This window comes from Diaphorina citri, unplaced genomic scaffold (assembly GCF_000475195.1).
Source record: "Diaphorina citri unplaced genomic scaffold, Diaci psyllid genome assembly version 1.1 scaffold905, whole genome shotgun sequence".
Lineage (NCBI taxonomy): Eukaryota > Metazoa > Arthropoda > Insecta > Hemiptera > Psyllidae > Diaphorina > Diaphorina citri.
The window spans coordinates 6,521-31,737 of record NW_007378336.1 but is presented as its reverse complement, the minus strand read 5'-3'; the positions used below and the strand labels follow the sequence as shown (position 1 = coordinate 31,737).

The 25,217-nt window shown below is 40.5% G+C and overlaps 3 protein-coding genes and 2 long non-coding RNA genes across 6 annotated transcripts; 2 read left to right on the top strand and 3 right to left on the bottom strand.

Moving 5' to 3' along the window:
* Positions 1–4,238: 4,238 nt before the first annotated feature.
* Positions 4,239–5,636, bottom strand: LOC108252844. Its single transcript, XR_001809607.2, has 2 exons — positions 5,460–5,636; positions 4,239–5,079 (listed from the first exon to the last, which is right to left on the bottom strand). It is a non-coding gene; the product is annotated as an uncharacterized LOC108252844 (long non-coding RNA).
* A 4,182-nt stretch (positions 5,637–9,818) lies between these two features.
* LOC103512964 (trafficking protein particle complex subunit 8-like) lies at positions 9,819–20,132 on the top strand. The gene is made up of 4 exons (XM_008477769.3): positions 9,819–10,224; positions 10,548–10,709; positions 14,477–14,771; positions 19,490–20,132. Exons 1-4 carry the CDS (start codon positions 10,068–10,070, stop codon positions 19,695–19,697), a joined length of 822 nt encoding a protein of 273 aa, XP_008475991.1. The 5' UTR covers positions 9,819–10,067; the 3' UTR covers positions 19,698–20,132.
* LOC103512962 (uncharacterized protein DDB_G0283697) lies at positions 12,186–17,109 on the bottom strand. 2 transcript variants are annotated; one of them, XM_026826288.1, is made up of 4 exons: positions 16,247–17,109; positions 15,415–15,698; positions 13,106–13,838; positions 12,186–13,023 (listed from the first exon to the last, which is right to left on the bottom strand). In XM_026826288.1, the coding sequence occupies exons 1-4, from the start codon at positions 16,575–16,577 to the stop codon at positions 12,287–12,289; spliced, it is 2,085 nt and encodes a 694-aa protein (XP_026682089.1). In that variant the 5' UTR covers positions 16,578–17,109; the 3' UTR covers positions 12,186–12,286. The 2 variants fall into 2 exon arrangements, with proteins under 2 accessions (XP_026682089.1, XP_017301114.1); XM_017445625.2 differs by having other exon boundaries at positions 12,186–13,037; positions 13,138–13,838.
* LOC113468955 lies at positions 12,894–13,185 on the top strand. The gene is made up of 2 exons (XR_003392522.1): positions 12,894–12,966; positions 13,049–13,185. It is a non-coding gene; the product is annotated as an uncharacterized LOC113468955 (long non-coding RNA).
* On the bottom strand, positions 18,448–24,281 carry LOC113468953. Its single transcript, XM_026826289.1, has 3 exons — positions 24,174–24,281; positions 20,856–21,376; positions 18,448–19,078 (listed from the first exon to the last, which is right to left on the bottom strand). Exons 2-3 carry the CDS (start codon positions 21,184–21,186, stop codon positions 18,462–18,464), a joined length of 948 nt encoding a protein of 315 aa, XP_026682090.1. The 5' UTR covers positions 21,187–21,376; positions 24,174–24,281; the 3' UTR covers positions 18,448–18,461.
* Positions 24,282–25,217: the final 936 nt, after the last annotated feature.

The following is a 25,217-nucleotide window of genomic DNA, read 5'->3' as shown; positions in this document are numbered from 1 at the left end:
GCATAGCTAGGCTGATTATGTGTTAGAACTAAGCGCTAAGTGAAAAAAAGAAAAAAAAATTACAAAAGACATAGAAAAAAAAGATGGGATGAAGGAAATTTATGTGACGATGTGTGAACGGTCCCTTAAAACCTCGATATAAAATCTCTGAGATGTGCACTATGTGCTTTTGTTCTACTTATTGAAAATAATGTTAAATTTAATAAATAAATTAAAAATAAATAAATAAACCTACTGACCAACTGGGTACAATTTCAATATGTACTTACTTGTTCTTTCCCTATCTATAGCTATTTCTCTGCTTTACTTTTGGGGGGGTGGTAAATGGCTAAATTTGAGCTTAAAAGGGGGTATTTGTCTAAAAAAAGGTTGGGAACCACTGCCATAGAAGGACTTATCAAAACCTAGTCGACCTATAAGTATATCAAATTAAAGTTCTTTTTACCGCGAACACGAAAATGGTGGTGCAAATTTTGTCCAGAGAATCATAAAAAAAAAACAAAAAAAAAAAAATGGTTTTTGGGGGATTTTTTTCACATTTTTTCACACAAATGAGCTCTGATCTTATCATTACATGAAAGTAAAATAGAAAAATCAAATCAAGAATAATAATAAACTGAATATTAAACAAATTAGGTAGGTACAGATTTTCTTTAATTACGATCGAATAAACTACGGGCTAAAAAATTCCCGGAGGGACGGACCCAGCTTGTTTCATTTAAATGAGGTGCAGAGAGTACAACACTTTTTTAGTTTTAGTTTTATCCACAATTGTAAATAAATAGACAGGTTTGTGATTTTCATCATTAGAATACGACTTACCTGGCTGAGTATTATTGCAAAACAACAAATCCTGAAACTATTCAACATGATTGAAGAATAGTTCGTCACCAACAAACAATCTGAACTACTCTTTTTAAAACTTGAAATAATCCATTTATACAAAAAATATCCCTATTTATACAAAAAATAGTAATTAATTCACACGACTGACAATCTTGTCAAAGAAAGGTGTTCATAACAAATTTACCTGTCAAATGTTTGCATAAACAAATTAATATTGTTGAGCTTAATAGTTTTGTTTTCGAATTAAAATCTCTAAAGGAAAACCGAGCAATCATAAAACCCATTGGAAAAATCTGAAAACAACAACAACACCTACAACATAAACAACAACAACACCTACAACATAAACAACAACAACAACAACAAGGGTGTAGGAAAGGGGGGGGGCGCGCTTGCATAGTGGCGCTACCTAACGGACGAAAAAAACAACTGCGTAAAGTCTGACGTCATGCCTCGGAATGAACTAGTGAAATTCCGGAGCGAAGCGACGGAATTCAGCTAGTTTATTTATAATTTTTACCCATTTGCAACTGCTCCATTGTTTAAGCGATTAAAATTATTATCAAAACCTATTTAGTACCTACTACCTACAAGCAGGCTCCGCCCGCTTGCGCGTGGCTGAGGCATGGCCGTATGCATAGAGGTATGGCCGTAGGCACGTTTATATTATACTTTTCATTTATATTAGCTATTAAAAACAAGCAAATTACAAAGCAAACAAAAATAAATATAAGTCTAGAAATCATTAGCCCAAAACCCCTAAACCTTCTATCAGGAAATGACAAGAAACAATCACTTATTGAACCCCAATGCATCGCTGGTCCCTAAATCATCAGACCCCGAATCTACGTGTCCCTTAATCATCGAACCCCGAAACGGTTTGAGAAGCCCTATCCTCTGCTTCCATGCCGAGTGCTTGGGTAATTTAGACATTAGAAGTTGAGAGTTGAGAGACTACAGAGAAAGAAATACATCTCAATTAGCCCGGAAGGAAGCCGTCGGTCATTATGACTTTGCGGCTTTGGTTCGAGACTCGACTGTGACGGATTCTTTGTCAGAAGGTTTTGATGATGAGTTTGATTTGAGAGACCACCTGCATTGATGACACCTCACCACGTGGTAGCTGTAATTCCTGTGCGTCTTTATTCTGACGGGAAGGGACGTTACGGAAACGCCATTGTTTGACCTTTCAAGGCTTGTCATTCCATCACAAGCGCAATGTATTTTGAGTTGAATCCTCCTCGTCTAAATTCGTATAAGACTCATCCCTTGGGGCGGACCTCGTCTAAAGGTGTGTCCGAAGATAGTCGACCGGCCGTCGATCGACCGACGGCGACAGCCGTCGACTATTTGTGGACACACCTTGAAACTTTAAAAAAATAGCTAAAGTTTGTGTCGAGTAAGGCTTCGATAGCTTTTTGTGAAGGTTTTTCTTCTGTAATATTAGAGCTTTTGTGAGGTGAAAAGATCTTTCTGGAATGAGGGCCTAATGAGAGGGAGTCCTCAAGGCCAGAGTGGTAGACAACCCTTTAGGTCAAACAATCCTACAGTGCTCATGTTCCCTTCAAGAGATTGTTGTTAGCATTATTACATATTATTTTGATCAAGCTTATATGGGAGGTCATTAGGTAGGCAGATAATAGCTGTGCAGAATTCTAGAACCAATAAGAGGCGTCCAATTTTCAAGCGGAATTGGTCTGTAGGATTGGTGTTCCATGTTCTGTAGGATACAATGTCTGGTATCTGCTAGAGTCTGCTAGACTATAATGGTACCTATAATGATAAGGTACCTAAATACTCTAATATGGGGAGTTATCCGCCTTAACTATCAAGATTCAAGATCATTGGTGTGGTGATGTCATAGTCCTGAAGGCTTTCAAAGGTTGTCTTCTAAAATATGTATCTATCACGTAGGTAATAACTCTCGTGAAGACCAAAGTGAGATTGCTGAATCCGGTACTAACACTGGTTTCCCCCAAAAGATGGATCAAGCTTATACGAATCTACGAACTCTGGTACAATGCCAACTACTACCAAACAATTTGACCTCCTACAAGCTTGAATTTCGCCTGTTATCCTGTTTTTTGTAGACCTTGCCGTCGATTTTCAGGTTCAGTCTCGACCCGGTTTTGCTTCAGTACCATCGGACATAGCATAATAACTATGTATTACTATTAGATATTGTTCTGGATTTGGACCATTACTGTGTACTTTGGACCATGAACCATGATGGTGGTATAGCCCGCCCTCCTGAAAGATTATCTTTGTTCGGTCTCGATTTTATTGCTTTTTAAATAGAACATTTCTATTTTAATGCTAGTTATCTAGGACGAATGAATGGCTGTGGGTGGTAGGTGCTATCACAATTGAATACGAATAGTTTATGAGCTCGGGTCTTTGAGTTCATCCGTTGACAATAAACCACATTCCACATTATTGGCTTTCTGAACTACAGAGGTGTTCTTTTGATTTTGATCAGAAGCTGTAGTTTCAGAAACAACCAAATAGTCTCCCCAGATGAATTCCCGAATATCTATTCATATCACTTTAGTTAGGGAACTCCATATGTAACACAGATAGGTTTAGGTAGCAAAGGGTACGTCCACGTCCGTCCAATGTAATAAATAAAAAAATGAAAAAAAATAATAAAAAAAAAAAAAAAAAAAAAAAAAAAAAAAAAAAAAAAAAAAAAAAAAAATGCCTCCATAGATATATTGTACAGAAAAAACACGAAAAATGTTTCTACATCCCCCCCCGCACTTACAAGGCAAACCTTAAAAGCTTATAACTAGGCTGGTCTTGCCATGCCAATAGTTTTCCCCGTATCTAACGCACTGGTATCCAGTATAAACGTTTCCATATCAGAACTCATTGATTTATTACTAATTTAATCAGATATGATATAATTATTGGATATGTTCTACTCATCAATGGCCGTGAGAATCGAGGAGAATTTCTTTTGATACGCGCCGAACATAAAGCGGCTCGTCAAATCGATAATCGATTAAATGATGTGTGAAATATTGGTACCTTCGAGTTCATATCGAGTACAGAGGATAAGTAGTTATGAATGTTCTGAGTCAAAGTACCTAATACAGGGTAGCTGAAAAGGAAGAACCAAAAAAAAAGCGCTAGATCGCGGGTTCGATTCCCGCCCGAGGAAGATTCTGAACGAATAAGGTTCGCTGCCTCTACCAAACACTGTAAAAATTGAACACTGAACAGCAGTTTAAGAAAAACCAAAAAAAATAGGGGTGTCCCGCTTTCATTGCCCGACAGTTAATTCTTCGTTGTGCCTTCAACTTTCATGTTGTTAGGGTAATCTGTGTTTAGTGCTATACCCACTAAGCCACGGAAGCTGCTCTACTAAATTTAAAATATCTAAAGGAGAATTTAGAATTAAGACGTTAAGAGTGATTTATTGCGGAAAACTCAATTAAATTGAAATATCTTTTTTTTTAGGCTTTATTGGCAAGATTCTCACACTGTGAGCTCTTCCACCCAACCAAAACTCGGCCAGTTGAAGAAGAAATGTCCCTTAGCTATACATATACGAAACGTATAAGCTAGATGTCAGCGTTACTTCGTTTCGAATTCTTGACATTCACGCGCCTTCCGGCACACTAATATAACGTCCGTTTGATGATACCACACGATTTTGCTTTGGTATGTCAGTAAATATTGGAAGTTCTATCATACCGACATCATCCCTTGATACCAAATCTCTGCGGTACCTACATATATCATCTCATCCGTACGTAATGCGGGCATTTTTTTACCCTTTGGTTCACGCAGGACATTCCTTCTTTCCACCACAAGCTTATCCCTGTGTTCTACTTCAGTTTCAAAAGCCTTTGGTTCAGGTCGAACATTTCTTCTTTCCAAATCTCCTAAAACCTCATCCCTGTGTACTACGTCCGTTTTAAGAGCCTTTGGTTCCCGCACAGCTCTTCTGTTCATTAAAAAGTTCTTCTAAGGGCTGTCGTTACTTTTCAATAGATTTCGAAAGCCGCCCTCCTTATCGACGACCCTTCTGTGAAGAGGTTGAGTGGATTCCTGGGTTGCTTCGTCAGTCACAGCCCTTCTATTGTTTTCTACGTGGAATTTTTTCACCTTGTCCCTTTGACGATACAGTTCTTTAGTATCATCATCTAAGTATCTTCTGCGTAGATCTTGGTCTACACCTGGACGGTGTGGTGTACTAGTGAGGTTGTAGCGATAGATAGTAGAATCCTGTAATGAGCAAATCACCGAGTGATATGTAGGTATTATTTATTAACATTGTTATCGACTTAGGTACGTACTAGGGCCGTAGTTAGAGCGGGCCGCGCGGGGGGGCCGACCCCATACCCCTCGGAGTTATTTTTTTCTCCGTAAATTTGGAGCATGTTGGCTTCTAATTGAACTTTTTGCATTAATGGGAGCTACCGAGATTTTTCTCCTTCTTCTTTTTCTGTTAATGATTATGTACCTAACTGGAGAATGAATTAGAATACTTTGTCTTCACTTGACTAGGGACTAGGGTATGTATTATTGCGATTATACCTATTTATATTTGTACGAACGTTTGCATATTAGGAACCACAAGCAACGGTAATTAAGGAGATTTTTACCTTTGGAATTCCTTCATCTAGTATAGCTCTTGTTACGACTTGTATGATGTTTTTCTTGTTGGAGTTGGGTAGATTTAATATTTGCTCAATGCCTTCAGGAGTATTGACATCTATAATCAAGTCCTTTTGACCTCTTCTGCTAAGAGGTAGAGGTTGTTCGAGATGATGAGTCGCGCAAACCTGTAACAAAGAAACCACGAGTATGTCAGCGCTTAGTGGGCCTATTCAAATCAAAAGGAAGCTATTCTCGAAGTTTCATCAAAATCGGTCCAGTCGTTTCGGCTGTGCGTTGATTATGAATGAATGAATGAGTCAGGGTTTACTCTTTAGTAGTTTCATCAAAATCGGTCCAGCCGTTTCGGCTGTGCGTTGATTATGAATGAATGAATGAGTCAGGGTTTACTCTTTAGTATAGATTAGAATTAAAAACAAACAAATTTAATGAAAACAATAATCTGATAATTATTTATTCAATACATAAACGAATACAATACATCTAATAGGTAGGTAGGTAGGTATATGTAAATGGGGAGTAAACACATCAATATAAGTAATTTTAATAATACGTAGGTAATAGGTAAGTGAATTGTAATATTATTTATTTGCCCATTAACAAAAAATAGTGATGAGGTAATACAAAATAGAATAGGCGAATCAATTATTCCTTTCTTCTAAGAATGGGTATCTAAGTAAGTCTAAAAATTTCAGAGATCCAAATAGATATACATAGATTATATAGGTAGGTATGTTTATACCATTCATGGTGTTGCTGTTATACTATTCATGGGTCTACCGTCACACATTAACACTCACATTTCCACCATCCTTCGCATGTTACTTCTGTTCGGTGCTATCTTTCAGCATGAATTTGAACATCCCGCCTGGGACGGACGTTACCCTAAACAGATAAGATTCGTTCTCGGAACGGCTGGCTTTCTCCTATCCTGTCCTCCTCTCTTCGATTTCGGGACGAAAAGACATCCGTTGTTAGAGTTCCCTCAAACAGCTTTGGAAGGCCAAGACTCAGATGAGATGGATTAGTGAATAAAAAAAAAATAGCTCACCCCTAGAAGGGATTCAGCTAAAAATTCAATGTTAACTTGAGACTTTAGACCCGACCCTAAAATATGGTAAACTGTTTCTGAAGTTTGTATATTATGATGAAGTATCAATTCCAATTTTCGGCGTTCCAAGTAAGACCCGACCCTAAAATATGGTAAACTGTTTCTGAAGTTTGTATATTATGATGAAGTATCAATTCCAATTTTCGGCGTTCCAAGTATTCCATTGCCTGTTTACAACGTTTTCACCTCTGTTTTGTCAGATGCATTCAGTCTGGCATGACCTTTCAGGCCAATTTCAGTTCTTTGCATAACCTGGGGTCGGAGGACCTCATTTCTTCTTCTTAGCATAACATCGGGCCGAAGTTTATTTGGTGGCGGAAGCACCGCACTTCTTCTTGTCACCATAACATCGGGATTATCTCTCTTTGTTATCATAACAGCACCGGCATCTCTCTTGCTCAGACTTGCTTTGCCACTCAAAGAAGCTTCAGCTTCCGTTTTGGCCCCGCCTACTGCAGACACTGCATCACCCACAACACCACGTCTTACTACGGACTGTGGAGCGTTCAAGTCTCTCTTGCTCAGACTTGCTTTGCCACCCAGAGAAGCTTCAGCTTCTATTTTGGCCCCACCAACAGCGGACACAGCATCACCTATTACACCTCGTCTAGATACGGACTGTGCATCGTTCAAGTCTCTCTTGCTCAGACTTGCTTTGCCACTCAAAGAAGCTTCAGCTTCCGTTTTGGCCCCGCCTACTGCAGACACTGCATCACCCACAACACCACGTCTTACTACGGACTGTGCAACTTTCAAGTCTCTCTTGCTCAGACTTGCTTTGCCACTCAAAGAAGCTTCAGCTTCCGTTTTGGCCCCGCCTACTGCAGACACTGCATCACCCACAACACCACGTCTTACTACGGACTGTGCAACTTTCAAGTCTCTCTTGCTCAGACTTGCTTTGCCACTCAAAGAAGCTTCAGCGTCTGTTTTGGCCCCGCCAACTGCAGACACTGCATCACCTATTACACCTCTTCTAGATACGGACTGTGCATCGTTCAAGTCTCTCTTGCTCAAACTTGCTTTGCCACCCAGAGAAGCTTCAGCTTCTATTTTGGCCCCACCAACAGCGGACACAGCATCACCCACAATACCACGTCTATGTAGTTGAACTGGTACTAAGTCGTTGATGGCATTTTTACCATGGTCAGTCTCGACCACGTCCACACTATTGCTCAGACTTGCTTTGCCACCCAGAGAAGCTTCAGCTTCTATTTTGGCCCCACCAACAGCGGACACAGCATCACCCACAATACCACGTGTATGTAGTTGAGCTGGTCGTAAGTCGTTGATGGCATTTTTACCATGGTCAGTCTCGACCACGTCCACACTTTCTTAGTTTGCACGTTTATATTATACTTTTCATTTATATTAGCTATTAAAAACAAGCAAATTACAAAGCAAACAAAAATAAATAAAATATAAAATGAATTTTAAAAATTGCCGCCGGGACAGCTATCTCACGTCGTCCGAGCTCATCCTAGCCCGTTACATAAACACACCGTGAAACGAGTTTCACTTTTTACTAGTAGGTACCTACTAGGTATGCATTGCGTCTAAATGTCCGGCCACAACGGCGACCATAGACCATTGACCCTCACCGAAAACATCAACCATCGTACTCAGCTTAATTTCTCGATTTTCTGCGAGGGTCGATAGTATGGTCAAGGCTCCGTTGAGGACGCGTCTATTCATTAGCATGGTTTATTTTCTCTTGGGTCGATACTAGGCGAGGGTCGATGGTCAGTTCTCTGTTGTGGACGCCTACTAAGGCTCAGACAAAACTTACATGCGCCAGCTAAGTTAGCTTGGTTGGCGCACAGGCCTAGCGCTTACAAGGTACCGCGTCTGCCTTGTAAGCGCTAGGCCGCGGGTTCGATTCCCGCCCGGGCAGGATTTTATCCTGAAGGGATAAGGTTCGTACCTCGAAACGGCTGGCTTTCTTATATCCTGTCTTCCTTCTTTCGGAACGATAAGACCCTAGCAGTTAAGCTCCCTCTATTACACCTCTTAAAAAAAAAAAAAAAAAAAAAAAAACAATTAACGTCAAACACAAATCTCAGACAAAACTTACATGCGCCAGCTAAGTTAGCTTGGTTGGCGCACAGGCCTAGCGCTTACAAGGTACCGCGTCTGCCTTGTAAGCGCTAGGCCGCGGGTTCGATTCCCGCCCGGGCAGGATTTTATCCTGAAGGGATAAGGTTCGTACCTCGAAACGGCTGGCTTTCTTATATCCTGTCTTCCTTCTTTCGGAACGATAAGACCCTAGCAGTTAAGCTCCCTCTATTACACCTCTTAAAAAAAAAAAAAAAAAAAAAAAAAAAAACTACTTACGTGCAACACAACTGCGGTGAAAACCAGGGCACAAATCTTGAAACTAGCCATGCTTTAGGGAGATACCGGCAGACTCTCTCTCTCTACTGCAGAGTGGTCACTTATGAAACACCGATGGTGGGTGGCACCCTATTTATAGGTACGAAATTTTCCCATAGGAATCCCTTTTACCAACTGACAGTATAATTTTAAGTATTATTTTATTAATAATAGTTATTTAAATTGATACCTAAATTGGATGTTTCCATTGCAATTAGTACATACCTACATACATACCTCCAGAGCTACTAACTTGTGTTTATGACAGTAGATAGGAATAATTTTACCAATGAAGTAATACTTTCTGGTAGGTAATTTAGGTACTCTGAACATTTTTACTGGCTGGTACCTACCTACCTAGGTACCTAACCTAACCAACATAGGTAGGTAGGTACCGGTCAGTAAAAATGTTCAGAGTACCTAAATTACCTACCAGAAAGTATTTTCATCGATCGTTATTACTTTGTTTATATTTTTATTATACCATTTAATTATTAAAATAAATAAAAAATAATTAGGTATTGTACTGTCATTCATCAGAGGAAAAAATAACTCCCCAAGTAGGTAGCTAGGTGATGAGTATACCAATCTATTAAAAAATATTATAGCTGACGTAAGCGAGATGCGAGTAGGTAAGTAGGTACATAAAAATTCCACCCACGGCGCGAATCGAACCCACAACCTAACGTTTTCAAAGCAGACGCTACCCTTCGAGCTTACTCAATAAGTAAAGTTAAGCACCGCCGTGAATTAAACTTTATGTCAAGCACATTGCTTATATAAAATAAAAGTCAGGGGTTACTAGCTTTGTTTATCATTTGTGAAGTTGGCCACAGCTGACCGCTGATCTGATGATTTTTGAGAAAAAGAAAATCAGAAATGGAGATTGGAGATAAGTGAAAAAGTTTGGAGATTTACGAAATTTCCTTTTTATGAGAGAAATAGGAAGAAAAACCCCAGGTGTAAGTGTGTTGGCCCAGTATCTGTGTAAGTCTAACAATGCCCAGTCGTCTGTCTCGACAGGTGTTTCACTGTTGTCCATATTGATTACATAGTTATCCCTCCTCTGGTTTGATAAGGTTTCACCAGAGAACACCTCCCCTGTTTCACCATGGCCAAGACAAAGCAAAGTGCCAAGGAGTTCATCCAGAGTACATTCCCTCCCATGGTAGCAGTCATGACTAGCCCGGCAGCCAATGAGATCTGCCTCAAGAACAAACTGTCCTTCTCCGAACTACTGCAGCCGTTCAGCAAAGTTCAAATGGAAAGTAAGTTCTTGATGATTTAAGGATAGAGTAAGATCTCTGTTTATTTTTTATTTTTATTATTATTATTATTTTTTATTTCATTGGATTGGTTTTGCCTCAGGATATCACCAGTGAAGTGTAGGATGTTGAGAAAAGATAACGAGTAACATGGTCAAAAGACTTGCACAGTATTTATTGCCTGCTGTTGATGATCTTATGAAGGAAAACCAGTTTCACATTAAATGTGTTAGTGATGTAGATGAAGTTATCATTCCCTACAATGTTATAATGAGCTTCACAAAGTTACTAAGTATTAATTCATTCTCATCACCATTTACTTTCAGTTCATGTGAGAGAACCGTCAGGAACAGTTGCCGTATTGAAAGAACTAAAACTTTCCATTAGTGAGTGGACTACGAGACCTCCACAAAGTATGTTGGCAAGGAAATATTTGAATGAATCTGTCAGTCAAGTGACAAGTAGTCCATCCAAAACAGTGAAGATTGGTAAGCTCATATTTAATTTAAATTTGGTTAAAATTTGGCAAGAGGCTATTTACTTATGTAACCTATTTTGTGTTTTTGCTCTTGATCAGTACTAAAAATATTATGTAATTATGATGATGTCTCCTTTATTCATAAAAATAATCCAGACTCAGTGGTGTGTGTAGTGGTTAACACATTGGACTTCAGATCTGGAGGTTGGTGGTTCAAGTCGGTGGGGACATTTTTCAGTCTTTCCTTGTACATTTCTTGGAGGTTCTTTAGAACTTCCTCCGCTTTCGCCTAGAACAGAAGAGAAGTTTTGTGTAAATGGAAACAATCTTTTGGTGGATATGCAGGCAAAATTGAACGGGTGGCCAAGACGTTCGCCTAAACAGGAGGTTTATGGTCGAAACTCCAAACCTACCTTGGAGATTTTGTCCTTAGTATAATTTGAGAACTTGGCCACATTACAGTAGTACCCTACTGCTGTAGTAAACGGACTCTTTAGTCCTATTCGAGCAGTGTAAATAAACACTATTGTTGAAAACGTAGTCCCGGTAATGCAGTTGCTAATTGGATTCATAACCGAGGGGCATGTGGTTCGAAACCCAGCAGCGAGATGATATTATGGAGTCCAAGGAAGACCATTTGTAAGATTCAAACATAAATTCATCCTAATTCTTTTACCCCGGGGTTTCTCAATCCTGGTTCGAATCTCAGGAGCGAGATGATATTATGGAGTCCAAGGAAGACCATTTGTAAGATTCAAACATAAATTCATCCTACACCCAGGGTTCTCCACCCTGTCAATGTTTAGTACCTATGTCATTTGAAATACCATCAGACTATGAAACACTTGACGTATGCGATAAAATGTGTGTATCAAAGGTAGAAATCGTAATCTCAACTATCTTTTTGTAGACAAATTGAGACGGTCCGGTCAATTTAGAAAACTTGTTCCCGGGACCACGATCTGAGTTTAAACCAAGGCAGAAGAATAAACGCTTATTTTATTGAAAAATTGAGCCTGGCAAGTCAAAGGGGAAATGTTGCTTCTATTATGGAAGTCTTGACTCAAACAGTACTACAAGGAAAGAAAGAGGTGTTCTATTCATAATTTTTTATCCTTTTCTTGAAGTTAATCTTGCAAATGGCGTTCCCTAGACTCTATGATTCTTCTCTGCTCTTCCTCAAACTTGGCCCAATTTATAATCGGTATCGTAGTTCTCCAGAAGAAAATCTTCTGCTTGACGACATTGAAAAATGACAACGTGGTAGGCGTTGTTGCCGGTGTCGTCACGCGGGTTCTCAATACTAGTCCTATCCATTCAATTTACTCTAGTAATGCCACTATTGGTTGCTATTCACTACAAGTGTCAATAAAACCTTGTATTCTGTCAGGAATCAAACATGAGACCTACAAGATACTGAAATCTGGAGGTTGACAGTATCCATGAGTATAAACTGGTTTTGTATACAGGACCAAGTTCAAAGAAATTTACTTACTGAACAGTCGTTTGAAGCTTGTATCTTTTATTGTACATATTATATTATCTTCCAATATGTAACTCTTCAATTATGGAACACTTCAATTATGTTTACAAGGTCACCAGTTCGCTTAGACCCGTATCTACCCTCTCCTTTTCCCTCATAAAAGCTCTGAACGCTTCTTGTTGATCTTTGGTCGCAAATTGAGAATAATCTCTGTAGAATGAGTCTTCTGTGATTTCTTTGCGTGGATTATTCATACGAGCAAACCCTCCATTCCTAAGATGATCACCATGCCCTATCCTCCCTCTCTCACTCCTATCCTCTTCGCTTACCTCAGGCCGATCGGTCGGCTTCGCGTACACTCGTTTCACATCGTGTTTCTCCTCCGAGTACCATTTCTTCCTCGTCTGTCTCTCCTTGGATTGACGTCTTGGGTATTTATCCTGGGAGTTTGGCCGCGGCTTATCGTCTCGTTTTCTGTCTCGTGCTGGATCTCGTCGCCTCGGCCTCTCTTCTTCTCTACGAGATCCTCTATCTCTGTCTCCGTATCTAGGCCGCGCGTCATATCTGTCTCTTGGTCTGTATCTCTCTCTAGAGTAGTATCGTGGTGGTCCTCTGTCTCTATACCGAGAGTCAAACCTATCCCGATCCCCATACCGTGTTCTTGTATCGTACCGATCTCTTCCATAGCCTCCTCTATCATCTCGGTATCTATCGTAGCCACCCCTCTCTCTATCTCTGTCATATCTCTCTCGAGAGTCAGGCCGACGTCTGTCATATCTGTCAGGTCTCTCCTCCCTTCTCCTAAATCTTTCTCTTGAATCCCCTGGAGGGCGTGCGCCATCTCTCCCTCTCCTGATATCTGTCAGGTCTCTCCTCCCTTCTCCTAAATCTTTCTCTTGAATCCCCTGGAGGGCGTGCGCCATCTCTCCCTCTCCTGTCATCTCTCCCTCTCTTATCATCTTTTCTTCTCTTGTCGTCTTTTCCTTTGTTGTCATCTTGTTCCTTGGATTTCTTCTTGTCCTTTTTCTTATCCCGCGGATCTTTCTCCTTGGATTTCCGAGTCAAATCGAGTTCCATCTTCTTATAGTCTCTGCTCTCGTCGAGGACCTGGGTTCGATTCCTGCTGTTCTTCAACGCACGCTCATATGCTTTCTCCACGGAATGAAGCAGACTTTTGGTTGGTTTGGCTTTGGCTTGTTTCTCTTCCTCGGTTTCAGAATCATAGTGGGAGTGCGTCACGCTTTCAATGACTTTACTCTTCGCATCGTAACCTCCTTCACGCAGTGTGTCTAATATGATTTTCTTGTGGAACTCTTGATCCCGAGGGTTAACTTGAATGTTGGTTTTGTTCCTCAGTTCCTTAAGTAGCCGGTAGGCGCGTTCTTCTTTCTCAGCTTCTGTCATCTCCTTCATATCTTTCTTCTTCTTTGCTTCCTCCTCTTCCTCTTCCTCCTCTTCTTCTTCGTCTTCATCCTCATCTGCATAGTCTTCATCATATTCAGAGTCATCATGTCCAGTTTCGTTGGAAGGTCTGAAGATGGGGTTGTCGGGTCGTTTGCTCAAACTTATTTCTTCACTGCGTTCTTCGGTGGGGACATTTTTCAGTCTTTCCTTGTACATTTCTTGGAGGTTCTTTAGAACTTCCTCCGCTTTCGCCTAGAACAGAAGAGAAGATTTGTGTAAAGGGAAACAATCTTTTGGTGGATATGCAGGCAAAATTGAACGGGTGTCCAAGACGTTCGCCTAAACAGGAGGTTTATGGTCGAAACTCCAAACCTACCTTGGAGATTTTGTCCTTAGTATAACTTGGCCACATTACAGTAGTACCCTACTGCTGTAGTAAACGGACTCTTTTAGTCCTATTCGAGCAGTATAAATAAACACTATTGTTGAAAACGTAGTCCCGGTAATGCAGTTGCTAATTGGATTCATAACCGAGGGGCATGTGGTTCGAATCCCAGCAGCGAGATGATATTATGGAGTCCAAGGAAGACCATTTGTAAGATTCAAACATAAATTCACCCTACACCCAGGGTTCTCGACCCTGTCAATGTTTAGTACCTATGTCATTTGAAATACCATCAGACTATGAAGCACTTGACGTATGCGATAAAATGTGTGTATCAAAGGTAGAAATCGTAATCTCAACTATCTTTTTGTAGACCAATTGAGACGGTCCGGTCACTTTGATTTAAGTACTTTTTTTGTGCCTTTTTTTAAAATGAATTTACTTAGGTACATACCTACCTATTGAGTCAGAAAAGGCCATTTGTAAAACTGAGTTCTATCAACAGGTAACAGAAGCATTGAAGTTCCAATATCAACCCCCTGGTTTGAGCACTGGCGGGAGACATTTCTCAAGGTCCAATTCCCTCTCGATCACGAGTTCACCAAACACTACATCTCCTGTTTCATTGGTGTTTCATCCAATGAGGACAATCTTACCGGGACTCTGACTTTTATGAATCAGGAGCTCAGTCAGTCAATCAATGCAAATGCCAACCTGGCTAATCTACCCAAGTGGTTTGGACTGAACATTTGCAAGTACTACGTAATGATCCATGACACTGCCACTGTAGATGCTACCTTGTAAGTTTGTTTTGTATTTCCAATTACTATTCTTTTTCATATGAACATATATTATTTTTCATATTTCTGGTGAAGTTAAAAAGAACTCACCTAGAACAGGAGCTTCTACAGGGCCATCAAAGGTCTGATTGATGTTAAATCTCTAAACAAAACTTTGGAATTGGAATAACCAGATATCTGATTGTGATTTGAGTTAGTGATACAAGTAAAAAAATAAATTACCTACTTACCAATCTGAATTGGATAACCCCTTCTGTATTACTTATCCATTATCCAAACCCAAACTCTAAAGGGCAAACATCCCCCATTGACCTATTCTGCAATTTTTTGTAAAATTGAGTTTGATTCTTCTCTGCTCTTCCTCAAACTTGGCCCAATTTATAATCGGTATCGTAGTTCTCCAGAAGAAAATCTTCTGCTTGACGACATTAAAAAATGACAACGTGGTAGGCGTTGTTGCCAGTGTCGTCACGCGGGTTCTCAAAACACGAGTACTGGGTTCGCACCCCGGCGAGATACGCAAAATTTTCCACTTATGTTTGTTCTCCTGATAAATGTCATACAAGATTTGATGCATGGGGTTATCAAGCATGCCCTGGGGGACTTTATGTCCCGCAGCGAGCGCGTCTATAAAGTTCCTTACTTTGTCTACCGTCTCTTCCTTCCCGTTGATGATTCCTGTGACCTTGAGATCGAGATCGTCAAATGTGACCTTGGCCGTCGGGAACATCCCCAGGTCAAAGTTGAGATCCGACGTGTTTTCAAACACATTTCCTCCCGTGTAGCGACGATTTTTGATTCTGGCCTGCGTGGTTTTCACTTTCTTCTGTCGGTTCGGATTCACGGTGGAGGCTCTTCGTTTTTCCTTGAGCAGGGCCGAGGCGAACTTCTCTCTACGATAGCCGGTGTCCTTGTAGATTTTCTTGCCTGAAAAAATTAAATGAAGATTGAGCTTGTCCTCAACGTTAGGGAAAGGTGGGGGTTCGAATGAATGTGTTTGTATTCAATTTGGCTACATAAAATGGGTTTTTAGCCAACCTAGTTAGCTTAGAGGGTAGCGCGTCTGCATTTTAAGCGTTAGGTCTGGGGTTCGATTCCCGCCCGGGACAGATTTAATCCTGAACGCATAAGGTTATGAAGATTGAGCTTGTCCTCAACGTTAGGGAAAGGTGGGGGTTCGAATGAATGTGTTTGTATTCAATTTGGCTACATAAAATGGGTTTTTAGCCAACCTAGTTAGCTTGGAGGGTAGCGCGTCTGCATTTTAAGCGTTAGGTCTGGGGTTCGATTCCCGCCCGGGACAGATTTAATCCTAAACGCATAAGGTTCGTTCTAGGAACGGCTGGCTTTCCTCTATATTGTCTTTCTTCTCTCTTCGTTTTCGGGACGATAAGACCTCAGTAGTTACAGTTTATCTTTAAAAATAAACAAATAGGTTCCATTTGGCCACAATAATGTAGTAAATCAGAACTTACCCACAGTCTCCTTCGTCTCATCATCAGAATCCCCCTTTGGCACTCTAGTGGCAAACTGTAGGGGAAACTTGCTAGATTTCGCTGTTGGCTTCTCTTTGGCCGGCGCCCCTTTAGGCGGCGCTTTCTCTTTGGGCGGCGCCTTCTTGTCGAATTTGGGTTTGGCGGCTTTCGCCGGCTTAGAGTTGCTCAGGCCGCTCTCAGAGATACCGGAGTCTGAGTCATCGGCGGCATGGTCTTCGCTCTCGGTTTCGTAGATGGAAGAGGACTTGTCTTCAGCGTGAGTGGGGAACACCGCAGCTACCAGACAGACTAGGAGGAGGAGTTTCCACATCCCGCGTGAGGGGGGCTCAGGACTTCATGGCTTCGGGGTGAGGAACCGCTTCGGGGTGATTTTTTCTGGAGGGGTCACTTGGACTCCGGGACTAGGGCTCTTGGCGTTGGAGCTTTGAAGGTATTATTCAAGTGTTGGGTCTTTGGTTTTTGCTACTTTAAAGAAGGCTTATTCTGTGTCAGTGTTGGAACTGTTGGGGTTTGTTTCGTGTTATTTGAATTCTGGGACGGGAACAGAGTGCGGATTATGTCCGGAAATGAGCAAGTCAAACCTATTGATATTAAACGGAAAACAGAGGGAACTTGTCTAGACGAAATTACACTATAGCTAGTCGTATACTACTTTGGTGCCTATCTGCCTATACGTCAAGCGAAAGTACTTTGGTCCCTATACACCGATACGTTCAAAAGAAAGTACTTTTTGTTTCCTATACACTGGATGCGTTCACTTCCCACTATCGTACGGAATAAGCCACGTGGTTCTACTAGTCGAACTCTATTGCAGTCTGAAAAGAGTTTTCAGTAGTAAGGAGCTGATAGCAATCAGCCTTTATGATGCCTGTTGTTACCCTGGCCTATTGTTTAATAGCGTGACACATCGATTAACCCGTTGACTGCCTTTCCGATTCACCTGACGTTGTAGCCGGGAGTCAACAGATTGAGTCTCGTCGACCTATTTGAACAATTTTAATTGTTTTTGTAATTGTAATTTATTTATTTAAAGTGAATATAATACAGACAATTGACAAAATAATGCATAATGGCAACATCCTATCTTATATTATAAACAATATAAACACTGTGTAATATAGGCGTGGCACAGACACAGGCAACAATGGCAAGAACTTCACGGATACTGGAGCAACAAATTGCAATATTTTCATTTCCTGTTTGCTCAAATGTCTTTATCAACATGGCCACAAGTCGCTCTTTTCTTAAAACAATTTTCCTTCTCTTCTATAGTGTTGTAGTTCTCTATACTTATTTACCCGTATTTCTACCTGTACCTCATAGGGAACTTGATTCGGGTATTGACCAACCAACCAAACTTTTCCGTTCTTGGATAGACAAGGACGTAAAATAATTTAAATTTTTATTCGGTGTATGTTTAAATGTACCATATAATTTTCCTCACTTCTACTCCTGCTGCGATAGAGTCAACATCTATCTTGGTCTGAAGATGTCCTTGTAGTTCTCTATACTTATTTACCCGTATTTCTACCTGTACCTCATAGGGAACTTGATTCGGGTATTGACCAACCATGTAGTTCTCTATACTTATTTACCCGTATTTCTACCTGTACCTCATAGGGAACTTGATTCGGGTATTGACCAACCAACCAACCAACCAGCCAAACTTTTCCGTTCTTGGATAGACAAGGACGTAAAAGAATTTAAATTTTTATTCGGTGTATGTTTAAATGTACCATATAATTTTCCTCACTTCTACTCCTGCTGCGATAGAGTCAACATCTATCTTGGTCTAAAGATGTCCTGGTCTGAACCTGAACCAGGTCTGAACCTGAAGATGATGTCCTGAGTGACATCGAAAGCTCACCAATTTAAAAACTTTTAATCGTAATTGTCTTGATAAAAATATTATATTCTTATTTTTATCTGAATTATTATTATTATTATTTTTTAATTATACGATAAATAATACGTAAAATTATCTTGAAGTATTACAAAACGGTGCCGAGGTACAATCTTTTACATGCATTCAACAACCAAAAAAAAAGAAGAATAAACGCTTATTTTATTGAAAAATTGAGCCTGGCAAGTCAAAGGGGAAATGTTGCTTCTATTATGGAAGTCTTGACTCAAAACAGTACTACAAGGAAAGAAAGAGGTGTTCTATTCATAATTTTTTATCCTTTTCTTGAAGTTAATCTTGCAAATGGCGTTCCCTAGACTCTATGATTCTTCTCTGCTCTTCCTCAAACTTGGCCCAATTTATAATCGGTATCGTAGTTCTCCAGAAGAAAATCTTCTGCTTGACGACATTGAAAAATGACAACGTGGTAGGCGTTGTTGCCGGTGTCGTCACGCGGGTTCTCAATACACGAGTACTGGGTTCGCACCCCGGCGAGATACGCAAAATTTTCCACTTATGTTTGTTCTCCTGATAAATGTCATACAAGATTTGATGCATGGGGTTATCAAGCATGCCCTGGGGGACTTTATGTCCCGCAGCGAGCGCGTCTATAAAGTTCCTTACTTTGTCTACCGTCTCTTCCTTCCCGTTGATGATTCCTGTGACCTTGAGATCGAGATCGTCAAATGTGACCTTGGCCGTCGGGAACATCCCCAGGTCAAAGTTGAGATCCGACGTGTTTTCAAACACATTTCCTCCCGTGTAGCGACGATTTTTGATTCTGGCCTGCGTGGTTTTCACTTTCTTCTGTCGGTTCGGATTCACGGTGGAGGCTCTTCGTTTTTCCTTGAGCAGGGCCGAGGCGAACTTCTCTCTACGATAGCCGGTGTCCTTGTAGATTTTCTTGCCTGAAAAAATTAAATGAAGATTGAGCTTGTCCTCAACGTTAGGGAAAGGTGGGGGTTCGAATGAATGTGTTTGTATTCAATTTGGCTACATAAAATGGGTTTTTAGCCAACCTAGTTAGCTTGGAGGGTAGCGCGTCTGCATTTTAAGCGTTAGGTCTGGGGTTCGATTCCCGCCCGGGACAGATTTAATCCTAAACGCATAAGGTTCGTTCTAGGAACGGCTGGCTTTCCTCTATATTGTCTTTCTTCTCTCTTCGTTTTCGGGACGATAAGACCTCAGTAGTTACAGTTTATCTTTAAAAATAAAAATTGAGTTTTTTTTTTATAATAACAAACTCTAAATTTTACATGCATGGAATAAGATTTTGCCTTGTATATTTCATACCATTTACCTATCATCTCATTTTCCAGGGCCAAAACAAGTTTTGACACCCTGAAAACATTTCACGGGGAAAGCAACTGTTTTCTGCTCTCGATAAATTCTCAACCCACTGACCCGGCAACATTAACACCAAGTGTGGACCACTGGGCTTCCTTTATCACCCAAAGGACAAATAACATGGGGGTATGTGTAACGGAACTTCACTTTAACGTGAAAACAAATCAGCCTCTCCCTTGAATCTTATTATATCAAGGTTGTATTGTAGGTACATTCCATTGGTTCAACTCTAGCAAATATGTAAATAACCTACAGTTTATAAGTTTATATCAGCACTTACAGATGAACAAACCTTAATTTTTAAATAGAGGAAAAAGATTTTTTGTCACCTTGTCCTCCCTAAGCTGTAGTATAAAATATGTTACTATTACTAATAAATTGTAGCCATAATCTTCTTTCTTGAAGCTATCATGTGTAAGAATCAAAACGAGAGGCAAAATATCCACACATAAAATCTTCTTTGTCCCCTTCTTCAAACTGATGTTTCAATGTTTCTATTTGATGTTTGTTATCAGGAAGTGGACATATTGGATCAGAAGACACCCAAGACAGACCCCGCTGTAGACACTTCAACCATTATACATCCACTGAGCCCCGAAGCAGACCATGTCACACTCAGCCAGTCCATGAGCGCCTCTGTTGGAGATAAAGTGAGTTATCTATAAGTTAAACTGAGATGTAAAAAGCATACTCCGAGACTTAGGTGTCGGGGCAAACATCCCTAAAGAATGGGTTCAACTTCTACGAATCCAAAGCAGGATACCCATCAGTTATCTTAAATGAGGGGGTCAGGTGTGGGTACAAAAAATATTATTATTATTATTTTTTTTTTTTATGTGAGACAGCTTTTTCATTGGTAAGATCATTTCGGAATTTTTGCCTTCCATCAAGATTTCTACTAGCGTGTCAAATGTCCTCACAAGGCTGAGTGCACCCCAAATTAACTAGCAACCCGTGGTGCATGGAATACTAGTCCTATCCATTCAATTTACTCTAGTAATGCCACTATTGGTTGCTATTCACTACAAGTGTCAATAAAACCTTGTATTCTGTCAGAAATCAAACATGAGACCTACAAGATACTGAAATCTGGAGGTTGACAGTATCCATGAGTATAAAATTTAAAAATAAACAAATAGGTTCCATTTGGCCACAATAATGTAGTAAATCAGAACTTACCCACAGTCTCCTTCGTCTCATCATCAGAACCCCCCTTTGGCACTCTAGTGGCAAACTGTAGGGGAAACTTGCTAGATTTCGCTTTTGGCTTCTCTTTGGTTTTAAAAATAAACAAATAGGTTCCATTTGGCCACAATAATGTAGTAAATCAGAACTTACCCACAGTCTCCTTCGTCTCATCATCAGAATCCCCCTTTGGCACTCTAGTGGCAAACTGTAGGGGAAACTTGCTAGATTTCGCTGTTGGCTTCTCTTTGGCCGGCGCCCCTTTAGGCGGCGCTTTCTCTTTGGGCGGCGCCTTCTTGTCGAATTTGGGTTTGGCGGCTTTCGCCGGCTTAGAGTTGCTCAGGCCGCTCTCAGAGATACCGGAGTCTGAGTCATCGGCGGCATGGTCTTCGCTCTCGGTTTCGTAGATGGAAGAGGACTTGTCTTCAGCGTGAGTGGGGAACACCGCAGCTACCAGACAGACTAGGAGGAGGAGTTTCCACATCCCGCGTGAGGGGGGCTCAGGACTTCATGGCTTCGGGGTGAGGAACCGCTTCGGGGTGATTTTTTCTGGAGGGGTCACTTGGACTCCGGGACTAGGGCTCTTGGCGTTGGAGCTTTGAAGGTATTATTCAAGTGTTGGGTCTTTGGTTTTTGCTACTTTAAAGAAGGCTTATTCTGTGTCAGTGTTGGAACTGTTGGAACAAAAAAAGGTGTAACTTATGCCGTAATGAGGCAGTCAGTGTGTTAAATAGGAAACTCAGGAAACACTTCTGGTGATGTGTTAGTGCCGGGCTAATCTTGTTGATCAAGATGTCACCTAACCACTTAACCCTTTTCAATGCTCCCCAAATTAGGGCTTACCATGTGATTCGTAATTTCGTAACTTTCTAGCTTTTTGGTCTCAGGGCTTCAAAATCAAGCATAAATATGATAAATTGTTCAACGAACAACTTGTAAAAGTTCTAAACTTACACTCGTATTTGTGAACAAAAGTTCTCGCTCTCAAGTCAGACTGAAACAGCCAGCCTGGTTAGCTTGGTTTTTAGCACGTCTGCCTTGTAAGCTCTAGGCCGCGGGTTTGATGTTCGTTCTCGGAACGGCTGGCTTTCTCCTATCCTGTCTTCCTTCTCTCTTCGATTTCGGAACGATAAGAGCTTGGCAATTACATATTCTGTTGTGTTGTTTGCAGGATCAACTGTTAGATGACACCAATGTCAGATTCGGAGAACACCTATCTTCGGAAGACGTGATGAGAATCAAACAACTCATGGTAGACTTCGTTCTCAAAGCTCTCATACCTTATGTCGAATCCCAGATCCATAACCTCACCGAAATAGTAAGTACTTTTGAAAATATAAGTAGATATTTATATTTCAGTCCCTTTCCTTTATTATTACAATAGTAATAAAAAGGTATAAGGGACGGACTATTGTATTCGCTTCGGTGTCTGTCACTCTGTCGGTCGGTCTGTCGGTCTGTCTGTCCCCATAGAAGGACTTATCCAAACTTGGTCGACGTATATATCAAATTAAAGGTCTTTTTACCAGGATCACGAAAGTGGTGGTGCAAATTTTGTCCAGAAAACCATCCAAAAAAAAGGTGTAACTTATGCCGTAATGAGGCAGTCAGTGTGTTAAATAGGAAACTCAGGAAACACTTCTGGTGATGTGTTAGTGTTAGTGCCGGGCTAATCTTGTTGATCAAGATGTCACCTAACCACTTAACCCTTTTCAACGCTATAATGCTCCCCAAATCAGGGCTTACCATGTGACTCGTAATTTCATAACCTTCTAGCTTTTTGGTCTCAGGGCTTCAAAATCAAGCATAAATATGATAAATTTTTCAACGAACAACTTGTAAAAGTTGTAAACTTACACCCGTATTTGTGAACAAAAGTTCTCGCTCTCAAGTCAGACTGAAACAGCCAGCCTAGTTAGCTTGGTTTTTAGCACGTCTACCTTGTAAGCTCTAGGCTGCGGGTTTGATGTTCGTTCTCGGAACGGCTGGCTTTCTCCTATCCTGTCTTCCTTGTCCGTTCGATTTCGTTACGATAAGACCTTGGCAGTTACATATTCTGTTCTGTTGTTTTGCAGGATCAACTGTTAGATGACACCAATGTCAGATTCGGAGAACACCTATCTTCAGAAGACGTGATGAGAATCAAACAACTCATGGTAGACTTCGTTCTCAAAGCGCTCATACCGTATGTCGAATCCCAGATCCATAACCTCACCGAAATAGTAAGTACTTTTGAAAATTTAAGTAGATATTTGTATTTTTATTTCTTTAATCAATCCATCACAAGCACAAAGTACTTAGAATCCTCCCCGTTTAAAACTTTAGCGTGATGGCTAAAGTTTGTTTTTGTCATCTTCTTGGAAAGAAGAAAATCTTATATCAGACGTTGGACAAGACAAGGAGTAAGAACATTCAAGACCTCCCTGGTGAAATATCTTGAAGACTCACCACAGTGAAAGAAAAAATCAGTTAAATAGCTCTTTTAGAAGAACCCTCTGTCACTTGAAAGTAGAGAGCCACAAAAAAGTATCGCTTCCCACAAATTTAATGTCCCGTGAAAAGAATGGTTTGTGGACACACCTTAAAAAGTTAAACTCATTCAAAGTAACAACCTCGTACCTACTTATCGTAAATTTTAAAGTAGTTACTCTGTCCTCATGAGAGTGTGTACAATCAAAGTAACTACCTCGTACCTATTTATCATAAATTTTAAAGTAGTTACTCTGTCCTCATGAGAGTGTGTACACCCCGCAAATCAGGTCTACTTACCATACAACGCGTATATTGGTAGCCATGAATACGCCTAGATTGCCCTGATCACTGGATAAGTTCCAAACACCTTGATATTGAGAATAGATGTGTTCTCGGGGCAGCATTTTGAGCTCCTTACGACGAACTATGGCACCTGAAAAAATGACGAATAGAAAGCCGTAATGAATTGAATAATTAATACGATGGCACCTAAAATGGCAAATACAGAGCAGCAATTAATTGAATAATTAGTAAACCAATTGAATATATATAATTAGCTAATTAGTCAACAAGTGGAAATTTCATATAGATATTTAAAAAAATTTGTCAGAAAAACATGGGGAAGGGAAAATGATAGAAAATCTTAAGGTGTGTCCACACATAGTCGACCGGCTGTCGATCGACACGATATCAGCTGAACCGTCCACACTACCTCGATAATATAGATTTATACCGTCGATTCACATCGATCGACGGTAATCAACTTTGTGTATTTTCTGATCTCACCACTTTTATAGGCCGACATTTTTGGATAGGAACTTGGCCTTTTTTTTCACATTTGTGTTTTTGTGGGGGATTGATATTAAACGGAAAACAGAGGGAACTTGTCTAGACGAAATTACACTATAGCTAGTCGTATACTACTTTGGTGCCTATCTGCCTATACGTCAAGCGAAAGTACTTTGGTCCCTATACACCGATACGTTCAAAAGAAAGTACTTTTTGTTTCCTATACACTGGATGCGTTCACTTCCCACTATCGTACGGAATAAGCCACGTGGTTCTACTAGTCGAACTCTATTGCAGTCTGAAAAGAGTTTTCAGTAGTAAGGAGCTGATAGCAATCAGCCTTTATGATGCCTGTTGTTACCCTGGCCTATTGTTTAATAGCGTGACACATCGATTAACCCGTTGACTGCCTTTCCGATTCACCTGACGTTGTAGCCGGGAGTCAACAGATTGAGTCTCGTCGACCTATTTGAACAATTTTAATTGTTTTTGTAATTGTAATTTATTTATTTAAAGTGAATATAATACAGACAATTGACAAAATAATGCATAACGGCAACATCCTATTACATTATAAACACTGTGTAATATAGGCGTGGCACAGACACAGGCAACAATGGCAAGAACTTCATGGATACTTGAGCAACAAATTGCAATATTTTCATTTCCTGTTTGCTCAAATGTCTTCATCAACATGGCCACAAGTCGCTCTTTTCTCAAAACAATTTTCCTTCTCTTCTATAGTGTTGTAGTAGGTCTCTATACTTATTTTGTGGCTCGCAGCGGGCCGCACAATTTGACCAGGCGGGCCGCATGCGGCCCGCGGGCCGCCAGTTTGACATGCCTGAATTAAATGATAATAAAATGCTTTTTCTGGGATTGAACCGGCGCCGTCTTGTTTACCAGGTCTTGACCACTACGTCACCGCGGCAGTTAATTTTTTTCGTCCTCACCTGGGGATCGATCCGGAACCCGAGCACATAGCCTCCGCTCTGTTCATAACTCTCGATAACTAGGGCCAGACCAAACTTGGACTCCCGGAGCCGAATACTGGCAATCTGAATGTAGGGAAGAGATATGTTGAATGATTCGTTCATGTCTGCATACCTAAGGTAGAAAAATAGGGGGCATATTTAATAAAGGGAAAACCCTAATAATACACAAAATAATCAAAATTCAAAATCAAGGCACGTGCGATATATCATTGGAGAAAACACAACGCAAAAGATAAGATGAATTATGTAAGCATGCTTG

Bases quoted from the DNA above. Each gene is read 5' to 3' on its own strand.
- LOC103512964 (XM_008477769.3), top strand. From the start codon at position 10,068: ATGGCCAAGACAAAGCAAAGTGCCAAGGAGTTCATCCAGAGTACATTC. The intron at 10,225-10,547 runs GTAAGTTCTTGA...ATTTACTTTCAG, and splicing joins CAGCAAAGTTCAAATGGAAA to TTCATGTGAGAGAACCGTCA. The intron at 10,710-14,476 runs GTAAGCTCATAT...TTCTATCAACAG, and splicing joins ATCCAAAACAGTGAAGATTG to GTAACAGAAGCATTGAAGTT.
- LOC103512962 (XM_026826288.1), bottom strand. From the start codon at position 16,577: ATGTGGAAACTCCTCCTCCTAGTCTGTCTGGTAGCTGCGGTGTTCCCC. The intron at 15,699-16,246 runs GTAAGTTCTGAT...TAATTTTTTCAG, and splicing joins TGAGACGAAGGAGACTGTGG to GCAAGAAAATCTACAAGGAC. The intron at 13,024-13,105 runs ATGGCGCACGCC...GGAGAGGGAGAG, and splicing joins AGATGACAGGAGAGGGAGAG to ATGGCGCACGCCCTCCAGGG.
- LOC113468953 (XM_026826289.1), bottom strand. From the start codon at position 21,186: ATGTGGAAACTCCTCCTCCTAGTCTGTCTGGTAGCTGCGGTGTTCCCC. The intron at 19,079-20,855 runs GTAAGTTCTGAT...TAATTTTTTCAG, and splicing joins TGAGACGAAGGAGACTGTGG to GCAAGAAAATCTACAAGGAC.